This window comes from Bos grunniens, chromosome 17 (assembly GCF_055505025.1).
Source record: "Bos grunniens cultivar Pamir isolate PY7600 chromosome 17, Bosgru_T2T1.0, whole genome shotgun sequence".
NCBI lineage: Eukaryota > Metazoa > Chordata > Mammalia > Artiodactyla > Bovidae > Bos > Bos grunniens.
In genome coordinates, this window is record NC_141181.1 from 55,589,195 (window position 1) to 55,611,910 (window position 22,716).

The following is a 22,716-nucleotide window of genomic DNA, read 5'->3' on the forward strand; positions in this document are numbered from 1 at the left end:
TTTTAATAAGTTCTAGGTATCTTCCCAGAACACCTTTCTTTCAAGAGGACATATACTACTTCAACTGAATGGAGGTATAATAAATTACCCATGTCCTACTGACGGACAGCTAGGATATTTCCTATTTTTCACTACTAGAAAAAAATGCTGTGAAAAACATCCTAATATAATTATTTGAATGTCTTATGAATACATTCACAGAGATAGAATTGCTGAACCAAACTGTTTTAAATTTTGAAAACATTGCCAGAATGTGCTCTAGAACGTGTCTATCAATTCAACTGCTTCACTATCAATTTAAAAAAAAGAGACAGAGAATGCTTGCTTCTTTTTATCCTCCAGAGGTGATGTGCTACACAAACCTGAGAAACTTCACATTAAGTAATACGTGGTTCTTTAAAAAGTTTGGAAACTACTGGATGGTGTCTATGAATTTCCAGTTTTACAACTGGACAATGACTTTAACATCAAACACAGGTTTGTTAAATAAGATTTCTCTGTAAGATTCAATGAAAGATTCATCTCATTCAAATTTTATTGCCTAAACACTCATTTCTGGCAAGAAACTTTGCTTGTATCTCCAGAGTTTAGAAACAGAATTTAAAGAATCCTAATGACAGAGTCATTATTAAGCATTGATTTACAAATGATGTGTTCTGGGAAAAGTAAAAATAATATGTCAAAAGGCTTTTGGAAATAGCCTTTTCCTCCTAATTTTAAGATAAAGAAACTTACTTTTTGCTGTAATTCTAATGTAACCTAATGATATAGCTTAATAATGAGTACCTCTTTGACAGACAAGAATCCTAAAAGTCACACTTTTACATCACTTCTTGCTAAAGACAACAAACAAGTCACCATTTTCCTCAGACTGCCCTATTCTGCAGGGCATTCAAAACTAAATATGCAGGCATTTCTAGTTTCCCATGGTTTCTAATCTAAACTTTTAAGTTGTTTATTAGGATTCACTTTAAAGACCTACAAATACTTCATATGCATCCCCAAGAAACATTTTTCTGTATATACTGCCTAGGGTGAAGTCTCTACACAATAAAACAGCTTATTTAAATACAGTCACAACAGCATACTTAAAACCAAGTGATAGGATGTCATACCGTATCACAGGACCATACTGTTACTAATTGAAAAGATTTTGCTTACAACATCATTTTCCAAAGCTTCCAGTTCGTCATTGGTAGTGAGTTCACCTGCATCCCAAGGCTCCAGGTCCTTTTCTTTGTGTTCACCATTCACTTTAGCACTGATAGCAGAGTCAGTAAAAGCATCTGCAAAGGATGGTTTTGGATGAAAGATCATACAACCAGACACTGGGCTACAAGAATACACACATGAATTATCAACAAAAATGCTAAAAAATTATTATGAAAAGTGACTTTCTAATACAGAAAAAATAGCATTCATTAACAGTATGCTTTCAGCTGTGTAATGCTTCTAATGCTTTTATCTTCAAAACACTTAACCTGATTCACTAAGTGGCACCGTAGATGACTACTGGAGGAAGGTATGTTTTACACATATAATTTTAAGCCACATGAAATGTTATAATGTATTAACACAAGTCATAAAAATATATTTAAGTATATTAAAAAATTATTAGTTTGTGTTTCAGAATTGATCCAGAAATTTTCTACAAATTCATCTAAAACAAGATCTCTCATGTTTAATTGACACATTAGGTATGCACTCAGAGCTGCTGCAGCCAAACATACGCAGATCTTTTAACTTTCCAAATCCATGTCCACATGCAGGGGTCAATATTCTAACATACCCTTGCCATTAATAACAAACGTCATTTTAAGTGACCCATCTCCACACAGAACCCTATTTCCCCATAGCCACTCTGTTACAAAATTCAGACCCCACTGTGTTACCTGTCCTCAGAAAGGCCTACCTAGACTTTCTGTCAACACTTTCTCACCTGTCTATCCTCGCCCCTCTTCTGCTAATGTTACTGAGGAGCACTAGCTTGTGAAAGCAGCATGGCATGGCATCAGTATGCTCACTGGCAGGATCTATCTATCCCATGGCTGCTGTCCAGCAAAGAAACTGTTTCTCCAGTTCAAAGTCAGGACTCAGCTAAATAGAAGTCTACTTGGGCAATGACAATGTTAGAAAATGCTTGGGAGATACAAGCTTACATTTAGATTCTGGGCCTAAAGTGTATCCCCCACCACACAAGGCTGTGGAGTAATACTTCTGCTGACCTGGCTGTGCCAGAGTACTGGCTCCCAGTCAAAAAAAATCAACACTTGTGTCTTCTTCAAGAGAGACAATTCCAGGGGGATTTTTGATTTGGTACTGTTTCTATAAATGTCACTGGCTACCCAATGGGCATGGCGATAGTGAAATAAGAAACTTGAGCCGGCATGGCACTCTAAGTCTAGCTAGCTCTTACCTCCTCTCATCTCAAACTAGGGGTGGTTAAGTGCATGTGGGTGTGTGTTCACGCACACTAGAGAATAAAAGCATAACTGCACATATGGGCTTAGCTACCAGCCCTATCAGGCAGCATGGCTCCTGCTGCCAGCAATTGTACAAGCCAAGAGCATGCCAAGGGGGATTCCTAAAGCAGCAGGTCTCAGCTGAGAGTGGGATCAGCACTCATTGGAAGATGACTGCATTTTGGGAAAGTTCTCTTAGGGGTTCTAACAGACTGATATTATCTTCACAATGCCATCCTCAGCTGTAAGTCACTGAAAGACCCTACAAATTTGAAGTTCTAGTCCATGTCACCTTAAACTTATGCAAATTCTTGGTAAAATTAATTTTGCCTTAGAGTATTTTCAAGAATGTGAAATGCTCCAAGAAAAACATCAAACAATAACTCACAATAGGTGGCTGAAATTCCCTATTTTAATTCTCACACAATTAGAACAGAAAACTAAGACTACGTAAAAATCACAAATCAGTCATACAAGCAGCAAGGGGATTAATTCTCATTTAAGAGCCTGTTAATGTTTTAATTACACTAGTTGTTGAAAAGCATATATTTAAATAAATAAGGCATTTACTCAGATGGAAACCCAGAATTAAAGACAATACTTTTTTATTCTAGAAATTAAAACCCAGAACAAAAGTTTAAAAAAAAAAAAGAAACAGAAACAGATCCACATAAATGGACTTATTGTTATTGCAGGGTGTTTGTGTGTGTCAAAGTATTTAGAAAAGACTAAGGACTGAGTCAGCAGTCCTCAAATTTAAAAAATGAAATATACAATAGAAACAGCTTAAATATACTTCTACTGGTATTATTTTAAACAAAAATCACAAAGGATCCTTGAAGAGGGAACCAAGGTGAAAAAGCAAGAGTCTAAAACTTCACTGAACCAAGTTTTACTCTGCTAATTACAATTTAGGTTGTATTAAGAGGCCATTATTAAACTACCTATCTTTAAAAAAATGCTACATTTTTATCTTAAATCAACCTTATAAATGAATTAACTGTTCACACAGTAGTTCTTAGCATCCCATTTTTCTTTCAGGACAGATAAGGTGTGGGAGGGAAAACACAAAAGTATGTTGGTATTGGTGAGGAATGATATTCCTTGATTCAAAAATTTCTCCCAAAGAAAAAGTCTCCGTATAAACATGAGTAAATATTTTAGGGAAAGATGTGCGTAAGATGCACAAAGTGGAGAATCAGCAAAATGAGGCTATCGTGTCAAGACGGCAGTAGAAAGCCTGGTCATATTAATAACACCGTATTTCAGGTCAACATTCTATCATTAGTTAGAAGGAAGCCAGACCTGGGTATTCATTCTATACTCTTACCAATATCTACTACTGTTAAGTCCTGAATAGTTATTTTATTAATAGCTGCATTTGGATTTTTGAAAAGAACCACTGTTGGTATGAAACAGTATAATGTTAGTGCTAGGATTTCTGCAAATATAATTTAATTAAAATTGTGCAAATTTTGCAATGCCATAAAGTCATAGTGCATTAATTTCCCATTATCCTCTATGGTAAGAAGGAAAAGCATTAAAAAAGCTGGATGCAAGAAAATGTGACTGTGAGAAAAATGTTAAACCTGTTTCTGAAAGAACTACAGGCATAAAAAGAAAAGAATAAAAGTGATCAGATGAGATAATAAAAGATGACAAAGATGTGCTTCATTCCCTGCCTGATGGAATCCAATTTAGGCAAAGGGGAAATAGAAAGGGCGTAATACTGTCCCTGCCTCCAAACGTTCCCTTCCTCTTCTGAGCCAGTGGTGCCACCTGGTGGTGACCAGAAAGAAATGTCTCAACCAATGTGCAGCCTCTGTTCCTCAGCCCCATGCCCAGGAAATGAGCTCTTTTTCCCTCCATCTCAGTCAATTATGACTCTGAAAAAAATCAAAGTTGCCTAAGAATTTTTTAAATGGCCAGAAAAGTGGTGAAAAAGTAACACTTATTTTAAGCTAAAAAAAAATAAATTTAAATTGACTAAAACTACAAAATGACATAAAACTAGATGAGATTAAAAAACCATTATCAGACTTGACATCAGAAGCCCTCAAATGTGCTTTCAGTGAAGCCTTCACCCAAATCCTCAGCTACTCATGTCATCTTTAAATTAAATCTGCTTTTCTTCAAACACTAAAATTTCAGATAAAAAACTTATTTCAATGATATTGTTCCAATACATCAATTATTAATACTGTGACCTTTTTCAACGACTTTAAAAACATATTTTCTCATCATGTCCCATGAGTTTTATATGGACCAATCTATACACAACAGAGTATCAGTTACAGTGGGTGCTATCCTAGCAACTAAGAGACCAGAGAGTTGGACACAACTGAGCAACCGACACTTTCACTTCAAAAGGCATTCTAATACAGATTAGCATGCATGTGTCCTAAGTCGTGTCCAACTCTTTGCGACCCCATAGACTGGAGCCCACCAGGCTTCTCTGTCCACACATCTTCCAGACAAGAATACTGGAGTGGGTTGCCATTTCCTTCTCCAGGGGATCTTCTTGACCCAGGGATCGAACCTGCATCTCCTACATCTGCTGCACTGGCAGGTGGATTCTTTACCACTGAGCCACCTTGGAGGCCCAATACAGACTAGAGTAACATAAAAAATAATATTTTTCTGAACTGTACACAAATCCAAGGGTTTCCCCAAGGGAAATGGAATTTGAGGCCAGAATAAGATTACATTTTTGTTTTATATTCTTCTGTTCTGTATGAGTATTTATACTATGAATATATACTAAATCGTGTATTTTATTATACAGCTATTAAAAAACACAGTATTAAAGAAAAGGATAAACAAAAAAGATGGGCATAGTGAACACACTAAGGGCTCAGGGTGTGTGGAACAGAACAACAAAAGCAAGGCGACAAGTGGAGGCACTGTCCTAGGCAAGAGAGAGAAAAAAGAAAAGACTGCAGAGAAATGGGACACAGGGAGTCTCTAGATTAGTGAATTCTTAACCTTTATTCTTTGATCTATGGATCCCTTCAGCATATGGGGAGCTTACAAATTTAAATGCAAAAAATACATAGAAAACCACAGGAGACCAATTATAATGATGTTTCCGATGGCTCAGATGGTAAAGAATCCGCCTACAATGTGGGAGACCTGGGTTTGATCCCTGATTTGGGAAGATCCTCTGGAGGAGGGCATGGCAACCCACTCCAGTACTCTTGCTTGGAGAATCCCCATGGACAGAGGAGGCTGGCAGGCTACAGTCCATGGGGTCGTAATGCAATATAATGAAATGCAGTTATCAAAATCTGAAAAACCCAATCTGTGCCACAGTTAATATATATGGTTCTTTACTGATGCATTAAACAGTAAGATCTAATAGCAAATCTAATACCTACTATAATTTTAGAGGTAATAAGCATAAAAATATTCAAATTTATACAAGTGGTATAAAATTAACTGAATTCTATAGGTGCAGAAGTTACAGATAATGCAGTGGTTTGTTGTCTACATTAATAATGGAAGGAAACACTAAATTTCAATAAAAATTTAATGAAAATAAAGATGTAATATTTTTTTCTATCCAAGTTCATGAATGCTCTGAATCTTCATGAACCATGGGGAATCCATGGAACCAGGTTAAGAACACTGGCTATGTGTTCTTAAAAGCAGGAAAAAAAAAAAAAGTATTCTGCTGTGGATAAAGGAAATGAGGTACACAGAGTAACGACTGCAGGGGATAACCATCAGGTTGCAGAAACAGGTTAGAAAAGGGTCTGGTAGAGCCTAAGCTCTGGCAAGAGCTAGAAACTCTACATTCCTAACTAACCGGCACCACAAAGGTATTTTCCCAGTCACATTCCTTTTCCTAATTAAAGCAGTAGAGAGTTTAAAAATAGAAGGCCAGGGAAGGGTCAGAGAACCCTGTGAGGGGCAAGAAAAGAAGTAGGTGTAAATGTGAAGGTGGCCATAGTCAAGAGTAGTAGATTTTGGAAGAGAAGCAGTTACGAGTGATGACAAAGTCATGAAAGCAGGTTGCTAAAATAAGATGGAAATTAACAGTATTGAAGTAACAGAGCTAAATTTTCACAGGAATAGTGTTCGTTCCAAATGATGAACCTGAAAATAAATTTTTCAAAATCTACCATTTGCAAACTAATATCTGAAGATATAAGGGTCTAAGTCATAAAACTATGTGAAACGTAAACGCATTCCAAGTGTATATAACCTCTCTGTTCTAAATATCAAGTTATATTGCAGAATAAATCACACAACAGCACTTGCCTATAAATCAGACAAAAATGCAGAAGTGGATAATGTCATTCTGAATATCCACAACTATTTTCTAATCATAATTTTGGGCCTATTAAGCAGAACTATTTAACAATTAAAATGTTGGAAGTGGTTTATTTGATACACCATGTGACAGGAGTTAAAGAACCACAAAATTCAAGTTTTTGAAGTTAAATCCACTGAGGTCAGTTAAATCTCAACTTTAAAAAGAAACGTAAGGAGAGAATGAATCAGGAAGAACTAATACTGTAAAACATTCGAAACAAGACACAAGTCCATCCTGACTTCATACGGGATAGGGTCAGGACAGGAAATTAGGATCTGTCTCAGCAGCACACTTCCCACCCCCTCAACCTCAAACAGACAACAGAGCCTTCCATGCTTATAATCTGTTCCTGTCCCAGAAGCTAAAATCCTCAATCAAACACCTGTCTTTAAAAGCTTTAATCTTTGGAGGGACTTCCCTGACAGGTCAGTGATTAGTACACTGTGTTTCCACTGCAGGGGGTACATGTCCCATCTCTGGTTGGGACATGCACCCCCTAAGATCCCACATGCCGCAGGACACAAGTCTTTTGGGCTTGTGTCCATTATTAATGTAGACAACAAACCTTCCTTCCATTATTAATGTAGACAACAAACCACTGCATTATCTGTAACTTCTGCACCTATAGAATTCAGTTAATTTTATACCACTTGTATAAATTTGAATATTTTTATGCTTATTACCTCTAAAATTATAGTAGGTATTAGATTTGCTATTAGATCTTACTGTTTAATGCATCAGTAAAGAACCATATATATTAAAATAAAAGCCAACAGTGATAAAACCATGACTTTCTATAAGATGGAGACGTGACAATAAAGGTGAACACACTGGCAAGCAAACACCTAACAACATCCTGCAGAACAGGACGGACCAACACAACAAAATTAACTAAGAACAATAGGCCAAACACCTGCACCCTGCATTTTATTCAAAATTCTGAATAATTCTTGAAATAATTTCTTACCTTGGTAGAAAAGAATGTCATTTTTCCAAACTGAACTACCTAATCATATCTTTGCCTCTAGGGCACTTGAACAAGGAAAATGAGTTTTGTGACCCAAAAGTAGAAAGGGCGTCATTTTTACCCTGGTCAACACAAAAATCTGTGAATCTCTAAGGTGTGATATCTTTTAATCATGTGATTTCAAATTGAACCAAAGTTGATTTCATACTATTCTTCACAGATACAAATTTAAATCCAAAAATTTGTGGATTTCATACTATTTTTCACAGATACAAATTTAAATCCAAAAATTTGTGGCAGGAATACACAGAAGAACTGTACAAAAAAGATCTTCACGACCCAGATAATCATGATGGTGTTATCACTCACCTAGAGCCAGACATGTGGAATATGAAGTCAAGTGGGCCTTAGAAAGCATCACTACGAACAAAGCTAGTGGAGGTGATGGTATTCCAGTTGAGCTATTCCAAATCCTGAAAGATGATCTATGAAAGTGCTGCACTAAATATGCCAGAAAATTTGGAAAACTCAGCAGTGGCCACAGGACTGGAAAAGGTCAGTTTTCATTCCAATCCCAAAGAAAGGCAATGCCAAAGAATGCTCAAACTACCGCACAATTGCACTCACCTCACACGCTAGTAAAGTCATGCTCAAAATTCTCCAAGCCAGGCTTCAGCAATACGTGAACCGTGAACTTCCTGATGTTCAAGCTGGTTTTAGAAAAGGCAGAGGAACCAGAGGTCAAATTGCCAACATCCGCTGGATCATGGAAAAAGCAAGAGAGTTCCAGAAAAACATCTACTTCTGCTTCACTGACTATGCCAAAGCCTTTGACTGTGTGGATCACAATAAACAGTGGGAAATTCTGAAAGAGATGGGAATCCCAGACCACCTGACCTGTCTCTTGAGAAATCTGTATGCAGGTCAGGAAGCAACAGTTAGAACTGGACATGGAACAAGAGACTGGTTCCAAATAGGACTGGTTCCAAATAGGAAAAGGAGTACATCAAGGCTGTATATTGTCACCCTGCTTATTTAACGTATATGCAGAGTACATCATGAGAAACGTTGGGCTGGAAGAAGCACAAGCTGGAATCAAGATTGCCGGGAGAAATATCAATAACCTGAGATATGCAGATGACACCACCCTTATGGCAGAAAGTGAAGAACTGAAAAGCCTCTTTATGAAAGTGAAAGTGGAGAGTGAAAAAGTTGGCTTAAAGCTCAACATTCAGGAAACAAAGATCATGGCATCCGGTCCCATCACTTCATGGGAAATAGATGGGGAAACAGTGGAAACAGTGTCAGACTTTATTTTTGGGGGCTCCAAAATCACTGCAGATGGTGACTGCAGCCATGAAATTAAAAGACACTTACTCCTTGGAAGAAAAGTTATGACCAACCTAGATAGCATATTGAAAAGCAGAGACATTACTTTGCCAACAAAGGTCCGTCTAGTCAAGGCTATGGTTTTCCAGTGGTCATGTATGGACGTGAGAGTTGGACTGTGAAGAAGGCTGAGCGCTGAAGAATTGATGCTTTTGAACTGTGGTGTTGGAGAAGACTCTTGAGAGTCCCTTGGACTGCAAGGAGATCCAACCAGTCCATTCTGAAGGAGATCAGCCCTGGAATTTCTTTGGAAGGAATGATGCTAAAGCTGAAACTCCAGTACTTTGGCCACTCATGCGAAGAGTTGACTCATTGGAAAAGACTCTGATGCTGGGAGGGATTGGGGGCAGGAGGAGAAGGGGACGACAGAGGATGAGATGGCTGGATGGCATCACTGACTCGATGGATGTGAGTCTGAGTGAACTCCGGGAGTTGGTGATGGACAGGGAGGCCTGGTGTGCTGCGATTCATTGGGTCTCAAAGAGTCGGACACGACTGAGCGACTGAACTGAACTGATGTATACATTTCTAACATACAGAGCAACTAATCCAACTTAATTTGTTTAAAAGACTTTCAAAATAGCCCACACGCATATTTTAATACTTTACTCCTTCACCTGTGCTTCCAACTTTTCTCACTTGTACCAGAATCATCTGGGCCTTGTTTTCAAAGTAAAACTTGGGATTTTGTTTTCTGTATTTCAAAAGGGTATTAAATTGCCTACTAAAAGTAACGTTTTGTCAGAAAAATATACTCTGAATATGTTATGTTATAGGAAAGTTACTTTTAGTTTGGCTAGGAATAACTGTTTTCTTGAGTTTCCTGGAAATGAATGATAGTTACCAGTTAATGTCTATGTAAGAAAAACAAAACCTACTAGTTTTTCCCTGGTTTGGGTGTAGTGTGTATAAAAATATATAAAACTTTAAAAATATCAGTTCAAAGAATAAGCATATGTTGAGTACCTACTATGGATCCGTAAGGCATTATGCTAAGATACAACAGGGCATACACATCCCTAGGTTCTATAAACATGATTTCTAAACTCCAGAAAGTTATAATGCTTTGAGAGAGACAAAATACACTACTTTGTAAAGCTGAGTATTCAATACATGATGTAAGACAACTGATTCTCCAACTGTGCTCCATGAAATCCAATTTCTTATAGGTATCTCAGCAGACAGCAAAAGCTGAATAAATATGATTCTAGCATAAACTCCCAATCCCCTCCCCGACCACTACTTTGTAAGTGGGACTCAGCATGAGATTTCCTCGGGAATGGGGGGGGGAGGGGGGCAAACTACTCTGTGCTGAAAATAAAATTCAAAGTATAGAAGTCATTGACATAGACAATAAAAAAGACAACCACAGTGAGCAGGAAAGGTCACCGAAGACTCCAAAGAGGAAAGGAGATTTGAGCTTGGTCTTGAAGAAGTATCTAAAATTCTAGTTAGGAAGAAAGGTATTTATTCAGAGCGGAGAATAAATTCAGCAGTGAGATAACTGAGCTCAAAGATGAAGATATGAATGGCTAGCATGCAGAAAATGCCACTTAGGTCAAGAAGCAAATTAATATTGGGGAATAATGAGAGGTGAGGTTGAAAAAGAAAAGTTTCATTGAGGAGGGCCCTGAATGCCAAGGTATAGCATCTCAACTTTCTTCTATAAGCAACAGTGGTCACTGTAGATTTTTTAACACAGGATGAAATGTCTGACAACAAAATTATATAGCCTAGAGCAATAGTTATTTTGACTGTGATCTTCAGTTTCTGAGTCCTATAACTCAAAGAAAATTTACCACTCAAGGAAGAAGAAACGACAAAACTTTAGCAAGAGAACCAATGTGGAGACTATCAGAATAGCTTAAGTAGGCAAGAGAGCTCAAAGATATCAGCCTCAAAAGTACAAATACAGGAGAGGAAAAGCAGCAGTAATGAGCTCTAAGAAACACAGTAACCCCCTGAAAAAGTTCTTTCCTGAGCAACAAGCAACTCTAAGGAAAAGCAGATATACTGTATCTATTTTCAGTCTAAACATCACTCTTTGTGCAAAAATTAATTAAAAATATTAAAAGAGATTCTATGGTTTTCTAGTTAGAATCAAACCAAACCACCCAAAGCATTTTCTTTTGTTCTTTTCTGAGATCTGACCCAGATACCCCTTTGACCGAAGTCTGGAAAGAATAAACTGATGCAGAAAAGCAAATACCAAAGTTCTGTTCTTGTTAAAAATATAATTTGCAAATTAATTTATGTTTCTGTTCCTCTGAAGGAGACCAACAGAAAAGCCTAGAATATGACTAAAAAACAGGACAGACATCTCAATCAGTACACCATTCAGAACATGCACAGGACAACCGGGCTTCCACAATAAACAACCATACAAATCCTTTTGATATTACAATATACTTGATCACAAGTCTGAATAAAGCACTTGGACCCAGTAGCTCATTTAGGCAGCACCAGCTTGTACCAGACTGCATCAATAATGAAGAAACCTCATATTCTTCCTATATAAAATGAATTATTAAATTTTATCATACTATGATAAAATGAGATAAATATCCCTGAGAGAAAATATATCCTACTAAATATTAAGTTCTGGTGACTTCCCTGGTGGTCCAGTGGTTAAGACTCTGGCTTCCACTGTAAGGGGCATGGGATTAATCCCTGGTTGGGGCATTAAAATCCCACATGCTGTTCAGTGTAGCCATAAATGAATAAGTAGTAGTTCTTATTTTCCCTACTAATAAACTGCTTGTGACATGAAAAAATTGGGATTCCCTAGTTAAAACTCTGGCAAAATATTTTTAAGATAAAATATTTCACCTTAGTTTTACTAAGGCCCATTATATAACATAAAAGGCACTATAATTAGGAATTTAACATTTGAAAAGTAATTTTCTTAAAACATTAAATTAGCTAAATTAAATTGAGCTGAAATGGATATCTGACTTCAAAATATCAACCAAGTTATTAGGGAAAAAAAAATTAAACCTGCAAACCAGATTCCTTTGAAAGATCTGAATGAAGATCAGTAGTCAAGACTCCATTGGACCAAATGCACACCAAATTGTACAGCAAATCCAGGTTAATGTAACTTACAGAAGAACAAGGGAAAAATGGAAGGCAACTTTGTGAGGCTTGTTGTATTTAAAGAAACAAGGTGTTAGATGCCACAGAATGTTACATTTCTAATTGATAGAAATCAATTAGAGATAACACTATCTCCAAAAGAGAGAAGATAAATTCTAACAAAAACCTCAACAGAAAGATACACTTGGTGCAGTGACATCCAGAGGTGAACACTTTGTTTTCAGCTTCCCCATTAGGCTCCGGGTTCAGAACTCCCTTTTGAGGGGTGAATAGAACCTTTAGTTTGTGCTGTCCAAAAGAATGAAATTATCTAATTTTGTGTGAGCAGTTTTTAAAAATAAAAGGTACTGTTTTCATCTCAAAAGTTAAAGAGAAAGGAAAAGGGAAAGAAAGGGCTTTTGCAGAAAATGTAGCAGAAAAAAATCCCACGTAAATTCAGAAATATTTAAGAATTAAAAAACAAAATGTGGGAACTGTATTTCCAATACTATTAGGCAATACAGTAGTCTTTTTACAACAACTAACTCTTAAGCCTATAACAAAAGTGTTTGGAAATAGGTTAAGAAAAAGCTAATTCCAATTCTTAAACATCTATACAAACACCATTCTGTGTCCTTGGCAGATAAACATTTTACAGATTCAGACTGTTCTTTTCTAATAAATTAGAAGAACTGTTCAAGTGCACATGCTCACTTAAAACTCTTTGTGAGGTCTGATCCAGGTAAAAAAAAGCCAACAATTTCTATTTATAGTCAGATGGAACAGAAATTAAAGGTGGAGACAATTCATCCACATTCTTTCATTGCCTGGCTTTATTACTAGTTTTAATATATTCGCTATTCATAAGATTCCATTGAGACTGTGCAGGCCAAGAGAAAAAACAAAACTAAAACCAGACAGTAACTGAGTATTCTAGTCTTACACACAATACTATCAAGTAAATGGTCTTCCTGAAAATGTCCTGGACTTGTCTGAATTACCTACTAGGAGATTGCTGGCACAAATAAAGAGACATATAAATTCATGGAACATGATAGAGAACTCAGAAATAAATCCACACATCTATAGTTAATTAATCTTCAACAAAGGAGGCAAGACTATACAACAAAGAAAAGCTGGTCTCCTCAGCAAGTGGTATTGGGAAAGCTGGACAGCTGCATGTAAATCAATGAAGTTAGAACACTCCCTCACACCATACACAAAATTAAACTCAAAATGGCTCAAAAACTAAATGTAAGACATAACATCATAAAACTCCTAGAAAAGAACACGGGCAAAACATTCTAACATAAATCGTAGCAACGTTTTTCTTAGGTCAGTCTCCCAAGGCAATATAAATAAAAGCAAAAATAAACAAATGGAACCTAATCAAACCTTTAAGTTTTTGCACAGCAAAGGAAACCATAAGCAGAATGAAAAGACAACCCCCAGGAAGGGAGAAATTTGCAATGAGATTGACAAGGGCTGCATTTCCAAAATATACAAGTAGCTCAACACAACTTAGTATCAAAAAAACAAATAACCAAACAAAAAATGGGCAGAAGACCTTAATAGGCATTTTCCCAAAGACGACATACAGATGGCCAATAGGCATGCAAAGATGCTGAACATCACTAATTACTAGAGAAATGCAAATCAAAACTATAATGAGCAACCACCTCACACTGGTCAGAACGGCCATCATCAAAAAGTCTACCAATAAAAAATGCTGGAGAGGGTGTGCAGAAAAGGGAGCCCTCCTACACAATTGCTGGGAATGTAACTGGTGCAGCCACTACGGAGAACAGATGTAGGTTCCTTTCAAGGAATATAGAAGAGTTATAAATATAGAAGAGTTATAAACATGAACAATACAGCAGATACTTTGTGTATGCTCCAAAAACATACAAAGAAATAACACGCAATACTTCCCTATTATGTACCTCAAACTACCCTATGTATTAAGTTTTCCATCACCTGTTCCACTATACCTGTTTAATTTTTTTAATCTCAATCTCTGTACCACCTCCATACTGGCCTCAGTAAATGCTGATTCATCTCCATTTACTACTTGGACCCAGCAGACATACATCCTTCTCTAACTTGCCTACAGCAAGGCTGAGGCAGTAAACCTTATAATGGTACAGTTTTAACAGAAGACTATTAGAACACGGATTGACTTAGAAAACCTACTTCCTTAAAAACAAAAAACAAACCTACTTCCAATGGCCATAGGCCCAAGACAATCAGCTTCCTAGACAGCCATAAGAACACTTGCCTCTATCACCCCACCTGCCTACCTACCACAGGGCCTATCCTCCCTCCTGCCAAAAAGGCAGGCTGTCAATCCCCATCACTTGCCCAGTGTTAGAGCTGCCTGCCTGCCTGTCCAATGTTAGCACTTGCTGCTCAGCTACAGAACCTCCTGTACTCCTTGCTCCAAGATGCCTACTCAGCTGCAAGGCTGTGTGGCCAGCCCACCACAATGGAGTGCCAGACATGAATGAATCTGAAACACATTGGATTCCTCAGAATCTAAGGCTTTGCAGGCCATATGCTGCTCTGGGACCTGCCTCTTCCTGGACTGATGTGGCATTCCTAATGTCATGCACTTCAGAAAAGATTCCACTGTTATTCAGAGGACCTCACCCTATCAGACACATAGGATGATCACATGAAAACAGAACAGTTCAACACCAGAATAAAATAATCCAGACAATTTTATTTCTCACTGTTCTCTCATTACCCATTCACAACCCGAATTACTCCAACTACTACAACAGACACAAGTCTTTATGTCTCTGAACTTTATTTGGGATTTAATGCCACCAATTTCAACTTTCTGACATGGGAAGGGAATTAAGGATGGAGCCGGGGTTTGGGTGTGGGAAGTCCGGGCACAACCAGATGCAGCTACATTGGGCAGCCACATAATAATTTCAAGATGCAGGGGTAATTCCACTTCAAGTTCAGGTTCAACTAGTTTTATATCCTTCAGGAGTGGAGAATCTGCACTCTCCTCCTTGAAAAACTTTCAATCCTGCATCAGCTTTGGAAAGGATAGCTTCTAGCATTCCTTTGGATCTCATGAAAACTTATACTTAAGTGAATAGTGAGTACAGTATGGATAAAGCAATGGTTGAATTTGCAATGATGGATCTGCAACTAAACCATTATTTAAAGGCTGTACAATAAACCATGTAAAAGAAGATGTCCAGAAAAAATATCCAATCTAAAATTATTAATGAAGTTGTTTTTGGCTTTACAGAATAAGAATTCTGATGTAGACTTTCAAAATAATGAAAAATATGTACAATTTAAACAACAGCTGAAAGAACTAAAGAAGCAATATGGTCTTCAAGCAGACAGGATGATGGCACAGAAGGAGCTGATGAAGATGATTGTGACTCAAAGTCAGACCGACTTCATCTGCCCCATTTACACACTTGGAAATGAAGAAACCAGTGAAAAATAAAACACGTGGCCACACCTACAAAGAAGAAGCCATTGCTGGCATGATAGAGTCTAAGCACAAAAGGAAGAAAAAGGCCTGTTGCCTGAAAATTGGCTGTAGCCACACAGATGTGAGAATGTCTGATCTCAGCCAGGAAGAGGTGCTCAGAAGGGCAACTGAAAGCCACAACAAGAAAAACATTGCCAATCTAACTAGGAAACCCCTGCAGGCAACTCCACAGCCTACCTCCTACCCCAGTCATCTGTAGAGAGTGATGCTTGTCCAAGTACTTTGACTGGCTTTGTAGCACATTTTAGGGTAAAAAATCAAAGGTTTTAGTATATTTGAAAGCATTTTTCTATGTCCCAATACACATTCAAACCTACTATATTGTTTAAGTGTTCTATAATTTTAAATAAAACTTTGATTATCAACTTTCCATTTTTCCTGAATTCTTTCACATGCTTTGGTATCTCCAACTCTAAAAATGTCTAGAGCAGAGCTAGGATTCACATGAAGTATGTGAATTTCCTAGGAAATACCACAGAATTAAATGTAGAAGTCTGTGTAAAGGTATACAGCATCCCTAAGTTCTCAAAAGGGACCAAGAATATGAATTTCTTTGTACTGTCTATAGCAATTAGCACAGCAATGAATACATTCCAGGGCACAAAAAGTATTCGTTGCCTGGCTGTAGACATTAAGACTATTTATACGTTTCCTGTTCTTTGCATGAAACAGTGCTCCTTTAAAAATATGTGAAGGCTCTAATTTCATTCATTCAAAAGACATTTATATTGAGACCATACTATGTGACAGAACACTATACTAGACGTCAAGGATGAAAAACATACAGTACACGAGGAACTCAAAGCATAATGGAGGAGACAGAAACATCTAAATATAATACAACACACTGTAAGGGAAATGATGTAGAGACATTCGAGAGGAGGCTTGTATGTGGTTGGCAGCTGATATTATGAGAGTATGTAAGTGACTACATGTGTTAAGAACAGTTAGCAAAGAACACAGGAATTCCCTAGTGGTCCAGTGGTCAGGATTCAGCACTTTCACTGCCGTGGCCCAGGTTTAACTCCCGGTCAGGGAACTAAGATTTCATATGCTTCAGGCAACTAAGCCCAAAACACTGCAACTACTGAGCCCACACGCCCCAACTAGAGAGAAGCCTATGTACCACAACGAAAGGAGCCATGTCCTGCAACTAAAATCTGACACAACCAAATAAATGGTTAAAAAAAAAAAAAAAGACAACAATGGGATGCAGAGTCAGCAGAAAATGAGAGTCAACAAGTTTGGGTAAGAAAGGAATACAGAATAGTAATTAGAAGAATTCAAGATAACCAATTTTCTCATTTATTATTTTTTACTTATTGTAACAAAGGAGCTGACAAGCAAAAGTCATTCTTAAGACTAAATCTAACCTGACATAAGGAATCATGTGAAATTACACAGTACTAGATGAGAGTCAAAGGATGAGTGTTACAACAAAATACATTGTTTTATTTCACTGCAGCCAGTACAATATGTATTTTTGAATAACTGTAACAGCTGATATGCAGTAGGGAAAATGATCTAGGTTTTAGACTTGGCAAACTTTTCCTGTAAGGGGCAGACGGTAAATTTTTTTTTTAGTTTTCAAAGTCATATAGTCTCTAATACAATTATTCAACTTTATCACTACAACATTAATGCAGCCAGAGACAATGCATGAACGAAATAGGCCTAACTGTGTTTCAATAAAACGTTATTTACTGATGAGTTGATTTGGTCCATAAGCCTTAAGTCTGCTGATCCCTGTTCTACAGGCTGAGAACAGTACGAAAGGAAGTAAAGAGAAGCCATAGAACTAAAACACAGTTGAGTTAGGGTATTAAATTTTTAAAAAAATGAATAAAGGAACTGTAAGAAGAGAAGAGGAAAAAAAGAGATGAGAAAGGGATGTTGGAAAAAGACAGGAAAACCATGTAAAAATCAAGTAGCAATAATATGCCAATTCCAAGGTAAACAGATAAAAAGGCAGCTGAATGCTCTAAAAACAGATGCAAAACGAGAAGAGGAAAATGAGAGCATCCCAGGATCCGTCTGCACTGGAATTCATGTAAAACACACACTAATTCTCCAGTGATAATTTGACAGTCTCTCCTAGTTATGCTTGTACAAAAGGAACAGCCTGCAAGATCAAAGTTGTTCTTCCTTTTGCCCGTAAGTCAAACTGGAATATATACAACATTCAAGAGATCAGATGAAACTTATTCACTATTCCCTAAGATATCAATTACTGCTAGGCCTATTATTCACTTGAATATGTATATGAAAGACAACTTTTAAACCTTATTAAAATCAATGTAGTTAGTATTAAAAACTTAAAAGCCACACGCATCTTACTAATTTTAAAGTTTCCCCCAAAATAAAGAGATTTAAAAAGGAAAAGAATTTTCAAACAATATAATAATCTGCATATTTCTACTGCCTGAGGTTTTTTTTTTCCCCTCCATTTTTGGTATTGTTTGTGGAGAAATTCTTTAAGGTAAATTCAGATTAATTCTGATTCAGCTCAGCTAAATAATAAATTAGACACAATTTATGTCACTATAGGACAATGTTTAAGAATATGACTTGGGGTTAGATAGCACTTGGGTCTGTGTCCTCATTTCATCAAGCTAATTAATCCATGTCTCAGTTCCCTCACCTAAAACATGTGGATAATAATCATACCCACTTTAGAAAGAAGCTATGATGATTAAATGAAAAAATGCACATAAAATACTTAGCATAGAGTCCAATACATAGAATTGACACTTGAATTTTAGTTACATATTGCCAATTTAAGATTTTAACAGTACTATTTATTACAAGACAAAAACCCACAAAGGAAATAAATTTCCCTCTTCTTTTAGGAACCTACAATGTAATACTAGTTTTGTTCTTATCACTCATTCATTTCTATTATTTCTAAAAGAAAAAAACACCCTCAACCATCTACCCATTTAAAATGCAGGAAAGTAGTATCAAACTGATACCAACTGGGACTTTTCAAGATACTGTACAATTCTGAGACACTGTGAGGTAAGGAAAGAGTACAAATCCTCAAGATCTCCAGAACACAGCCATTCCTAGGATCTTATCACATGAAATTCATGGCTCACATGCCAGACTACACCCCAGAATCAAACATTCAGAGCCTCACCCAGGCTAAATATCATGAAATCAGAATCTCTAAAAGTGAACACTAGGTATTTTTTTAAACCCATGGGTGACTAGAATGTGAAACCAGCACGAAGAATCACTGCTTACATCCTACCTTCCTTTACTCAAGGAGATTAGAAATCTGAGTATGTGTTTAACACAAATAATGTTAATCTAAAAGCAGTACTAAATGACTTAATTTTCATAATTAATAAATCATCATGTAACTTATATGCAGAGTATATCATGTGAAATGCCAGGCTAGATGAATCACAAGCTGGAAAAAGATTGCCAGGAGAAATATCAACAACCTCAGATGATACCACTTTAATGGAAGAAAAGTGACGACGAACTAAAGAACCTCTTGGTGACAGTGAAAGAAGAGAGCAAAAAAGCTGGCCTAAAACCCAGCATTCAAAAAAGTAAGATCATGGCGTCCAGTCCTATCACTTCATGGCAAACAGATGGGGAAAATGTGGAAACAGTGTCAGATTTCATTTTCTTGGGCTCCAAGATCAATGTGGATGGTGACTGCAGCCACAAAATTAAAAGACACTTGCTCCTTGGAAGAATAGCTATGACAAAACTGGACAGTGTATTAAAAAGCAGAGACATCACTTTGCCAACAAAGGTCTATATAGTGAATGCTACGGTTTTTCCAGTAGTCATGTACGGATGTGAGAGTTGGACCACGAAGAAAGCTGAGTGCCGAAGAATTGATGCTTCTGAACTGTGGTGTTGGAGAAGGCTCTTGAGAGTCCCTTGGACTGCAAGGAGACCCAACCAGTCCATCCTGAAGGATATAAACCCTGAATATTCATTGGAAGGACTGATGCTGAAGCTCCAATACTTTGGCCACCTGATCAAAGAACTGACTCACTGGAAAAGACCCTGATATTGGCAAATATTGAGGGCAAGGGGAGAAGGGGGCGACAGAGGATGACATGGATAGCATCAATGACTCAATGGACATGAGCCTGAGCAAACTCAGGGAGACAGTGAAAGACAGGGAAGCCTGGCATGCTGCAGTCCATGGGGTTGCAAAGAGTTGGACACAACTTAGCAACTGAACAACAACAATAAATCATGCCAATTAATTATTCTTAAAGTTTTCTCTACAGTAATAGAATCTCCAAAACAATACTTTAATAGATGCAACTTCTGCCAGGATAGTGCTAAGAATCAGGACTAAGAGAACTGAAATCCTAAACATATGACTTGATACTATTTTCAGAACACTATACACTGGACACAATTATGTAATTCACTAAACTCCTACAGTCCTTAAATAAAATACCTGAAATTACTCCACTACTCAATGTTCTCATCAAGTAAACTATTATGTATATAGTAAAATACATGCATCCCCTAATGAATGTACTGAACACTATCAAAGCTATTGCTCTGATTTGGATTTTCTTGGCTTTCTACAATGAACACAATTTACCTAAGAAATAAAGGCATAATAAAATAATAAACAAAATAATAAAAATTTAACGACTAACTTTGTAGTTAGTCTTGATTGATCCTTTATAAGGATCCTTTACAAGGATCAATCTTTTACACTGATCTTTTACAAGGATCAATGAATGGGACATAAATGTCTTCAAGTAGTATTTATCCTTTCAAACTTAGGAAATGTCAATTCTCTTTAAGAATACTAAAAAAGCATGTTATGAATGGTTTCGAGCTAAATGGCCTGGTACCCAACAGATCAGGGAACATCTGTTGCAGCCAATACTTTTTTCCCAGAGTGCTAAGTGCTAAACTCAACTAAAATTTTATTTTTCCTTTTGATTTATGATCCAAGTCAATTTTAAAATTTAAAACAGTGAAATATTTCAACAGTTTAAGTATAAATAATTTTGTGCTCCTAGGCATAAGTAACGGAGAAGGCAATGGCACCCCACTCCAGTACTCTTGCCTGGAAAATCCCATGGATGGAGGAGCCTGGTAGGCTGTAGTCCATGGGGTCGCTAAGAGCTGGACACGACTGAGCAACTTCCCTTTCACTTTTCACTTTCACGCATTGGAGAAGGAAATGGCAACCCACTCCAGTATTCCTGCCTGGAGAATCCCAAGGACGGGGGAGCCTGGTGGGCTTCCGTCTATGGGGTCGCACAGAGTTGGACACGACTGAAGCAACTTAGCAGGCATAAGTAAGATGAACCCCAAAGGCAATTACTAAAAAAGACTTGTTGGTACTTCCCTGGTGGTTCAGCGGTTAGGACTCCGCGCTTCCAGTGTTGGGCAACTAAGATCCCACGTGGCCCTAGAGGCCAAAAGACTTGTTTGCTTGTATGGGCCACTGAAGGACTCTTAGAGTTGTGAATCAAAGACACAATATAACTAATACAATTATGTAAAGTTTAAAAATAAAATAAAATTAGAAAAAAAAATAAAGTACCTTCTAAACAACAAAAAAAAAATTAAAAAAAAAAAACAAACAAAGACACAATATAAGAAGATACAAGATCAGAGCACAGTGCTTTCATCAACAATGCAAAAGCAGTTTCATAGTACCTAGAGCAGCTTGTTTCTGAAAAAGCAATCTATAAATAACTAAAGCTGAGAACCTTATTAAGAGGTCCAATAGAAAGGCTTTAACTTTCTGGTGGCTTGTAATTTGAAATAACAGTGTAGAAGTAGTATCAGTGTAACAATGAAAACAGTTGGTATAGACTGAATGATGAAAACAAAAAATTGTTATAAGCTGCAACAGAAATGACTACAAAATTTCAATGCCACTGCTGCCCTCCCCAACAAAAAATCTTTTAAGAGTTTTAGAGCCAGTTTCAAAATCACCCGAGAGGCTTTCAATGTGTTACTGAACACTCAGCATTGCAAAAATAGCCCAACAGAGTCTTTCAGTGTGTTATTGAACACTCATCATTGCAGAGTATGCTCTCCAAATGAGTGACAGCAATTCCCACATCTTCTTCCTCAACAGACACCTGAAATAGACTGAATTTTAACATAACTACATCACTATTTCATATTCTTAAAATAGTCCCATACTCTGAATATTTCTTCCAATATACATGTTCTAGTCACATTTTTCAACTTCATTTAGACAATCATTTTCCATCCATAGCTCTCTGCCTTTCTCCTTTATTTCCGTGCTTTTGACTTCTTTCCAGATTAAAAAACTATTTATAGAACAAGCATAGAAAAACATACATAGTAATATTTAAGTATTATTTATAAACATTATAAACTAAAAATATGTAAGCTAAACATTTAAGTTGAACAGGACAAGAAATTTTTAGTTGAGTACTATTAGTAGCATTGACAGTAAAACTTCAGAAAATTCTTCACAAACTTGTTTTTAATAGAATACAAGTCTTCATTATTTATCCTGCCCAAAGTACCAAGGAATATTCCTCTGAAGTTTTAAATATTTTCCAACAAAAATGCATTTAAATTTCCATTTGCCTTATTTCTTTTTAAAAATAAAAAGAGAAAAAGGAAAATTCTGCCATCAGTATAGAATCTTTTCTTGAATAAATCTAATAAACCATGAAGCATATTTAGGAAATCAAAACTCACCTCTTCTTGCATAACTGGAGTCCATATCTTTAAACTGCACCACAACAAAGTCTGAACACTTAAACAAAATACTCTCCATTATTTCTTCACGTTTTGGCCCCGAACTGGATTCTGTACTTTTCTCATGTGCAGCATCAAGTACCAGATCACACTAAGGAGGAAAAAAAAAAATTAAAAACATTTATAAAATAAAATCCAACAGGAATTCCCTTACACATCAAGGTACTATTTCTTATATGCCTTTGGTAAAAAATTATCTCAAGAGATCCTTATAATCATACTGTTTTCTCAGTAA

At 36.8% G+C, this 22,716-nt stretch overlaps 1 protein-coding gene and 1 pseudogene across 50 annotated transcripts in view; one reads left to right on the forward strand and one right to left on the reverse strand.

Moving 5' to 3' along the window:
• Nucleotides 1–22,716, reverse strand: part of ATXN2 (ataxin 2) — a 102,739-nt gene that overhangs the window by 46,488 nt on the left and 33,535 nt on the right. For all 50 annotated transcript variants that reach the window (XM_086347799.1, XM_086347797.1, XM_086347804.1 and 47 more), the window contains exons 5-6: nt 22,422–22,572; nt 1,162–1,286 (exon numbers count right to left, since the gene is read on the reverse strand). In XM_086347799.1, coding sequence (XP_086203925.1) covers nt 1,162–1,286; nt 22,422–22,572 — 276 coding nt within the window. The remainder of the gene's footprint in view (nt 1–1,161; nt 1,287–22,421; nt 22,573–22,716) is intronic.
• Nucleotides 1,506–15,976, forward strand: LOC147355450 (E3 SUMO-protein ligase NSE2 pseudogene; annotated as a pseudogene).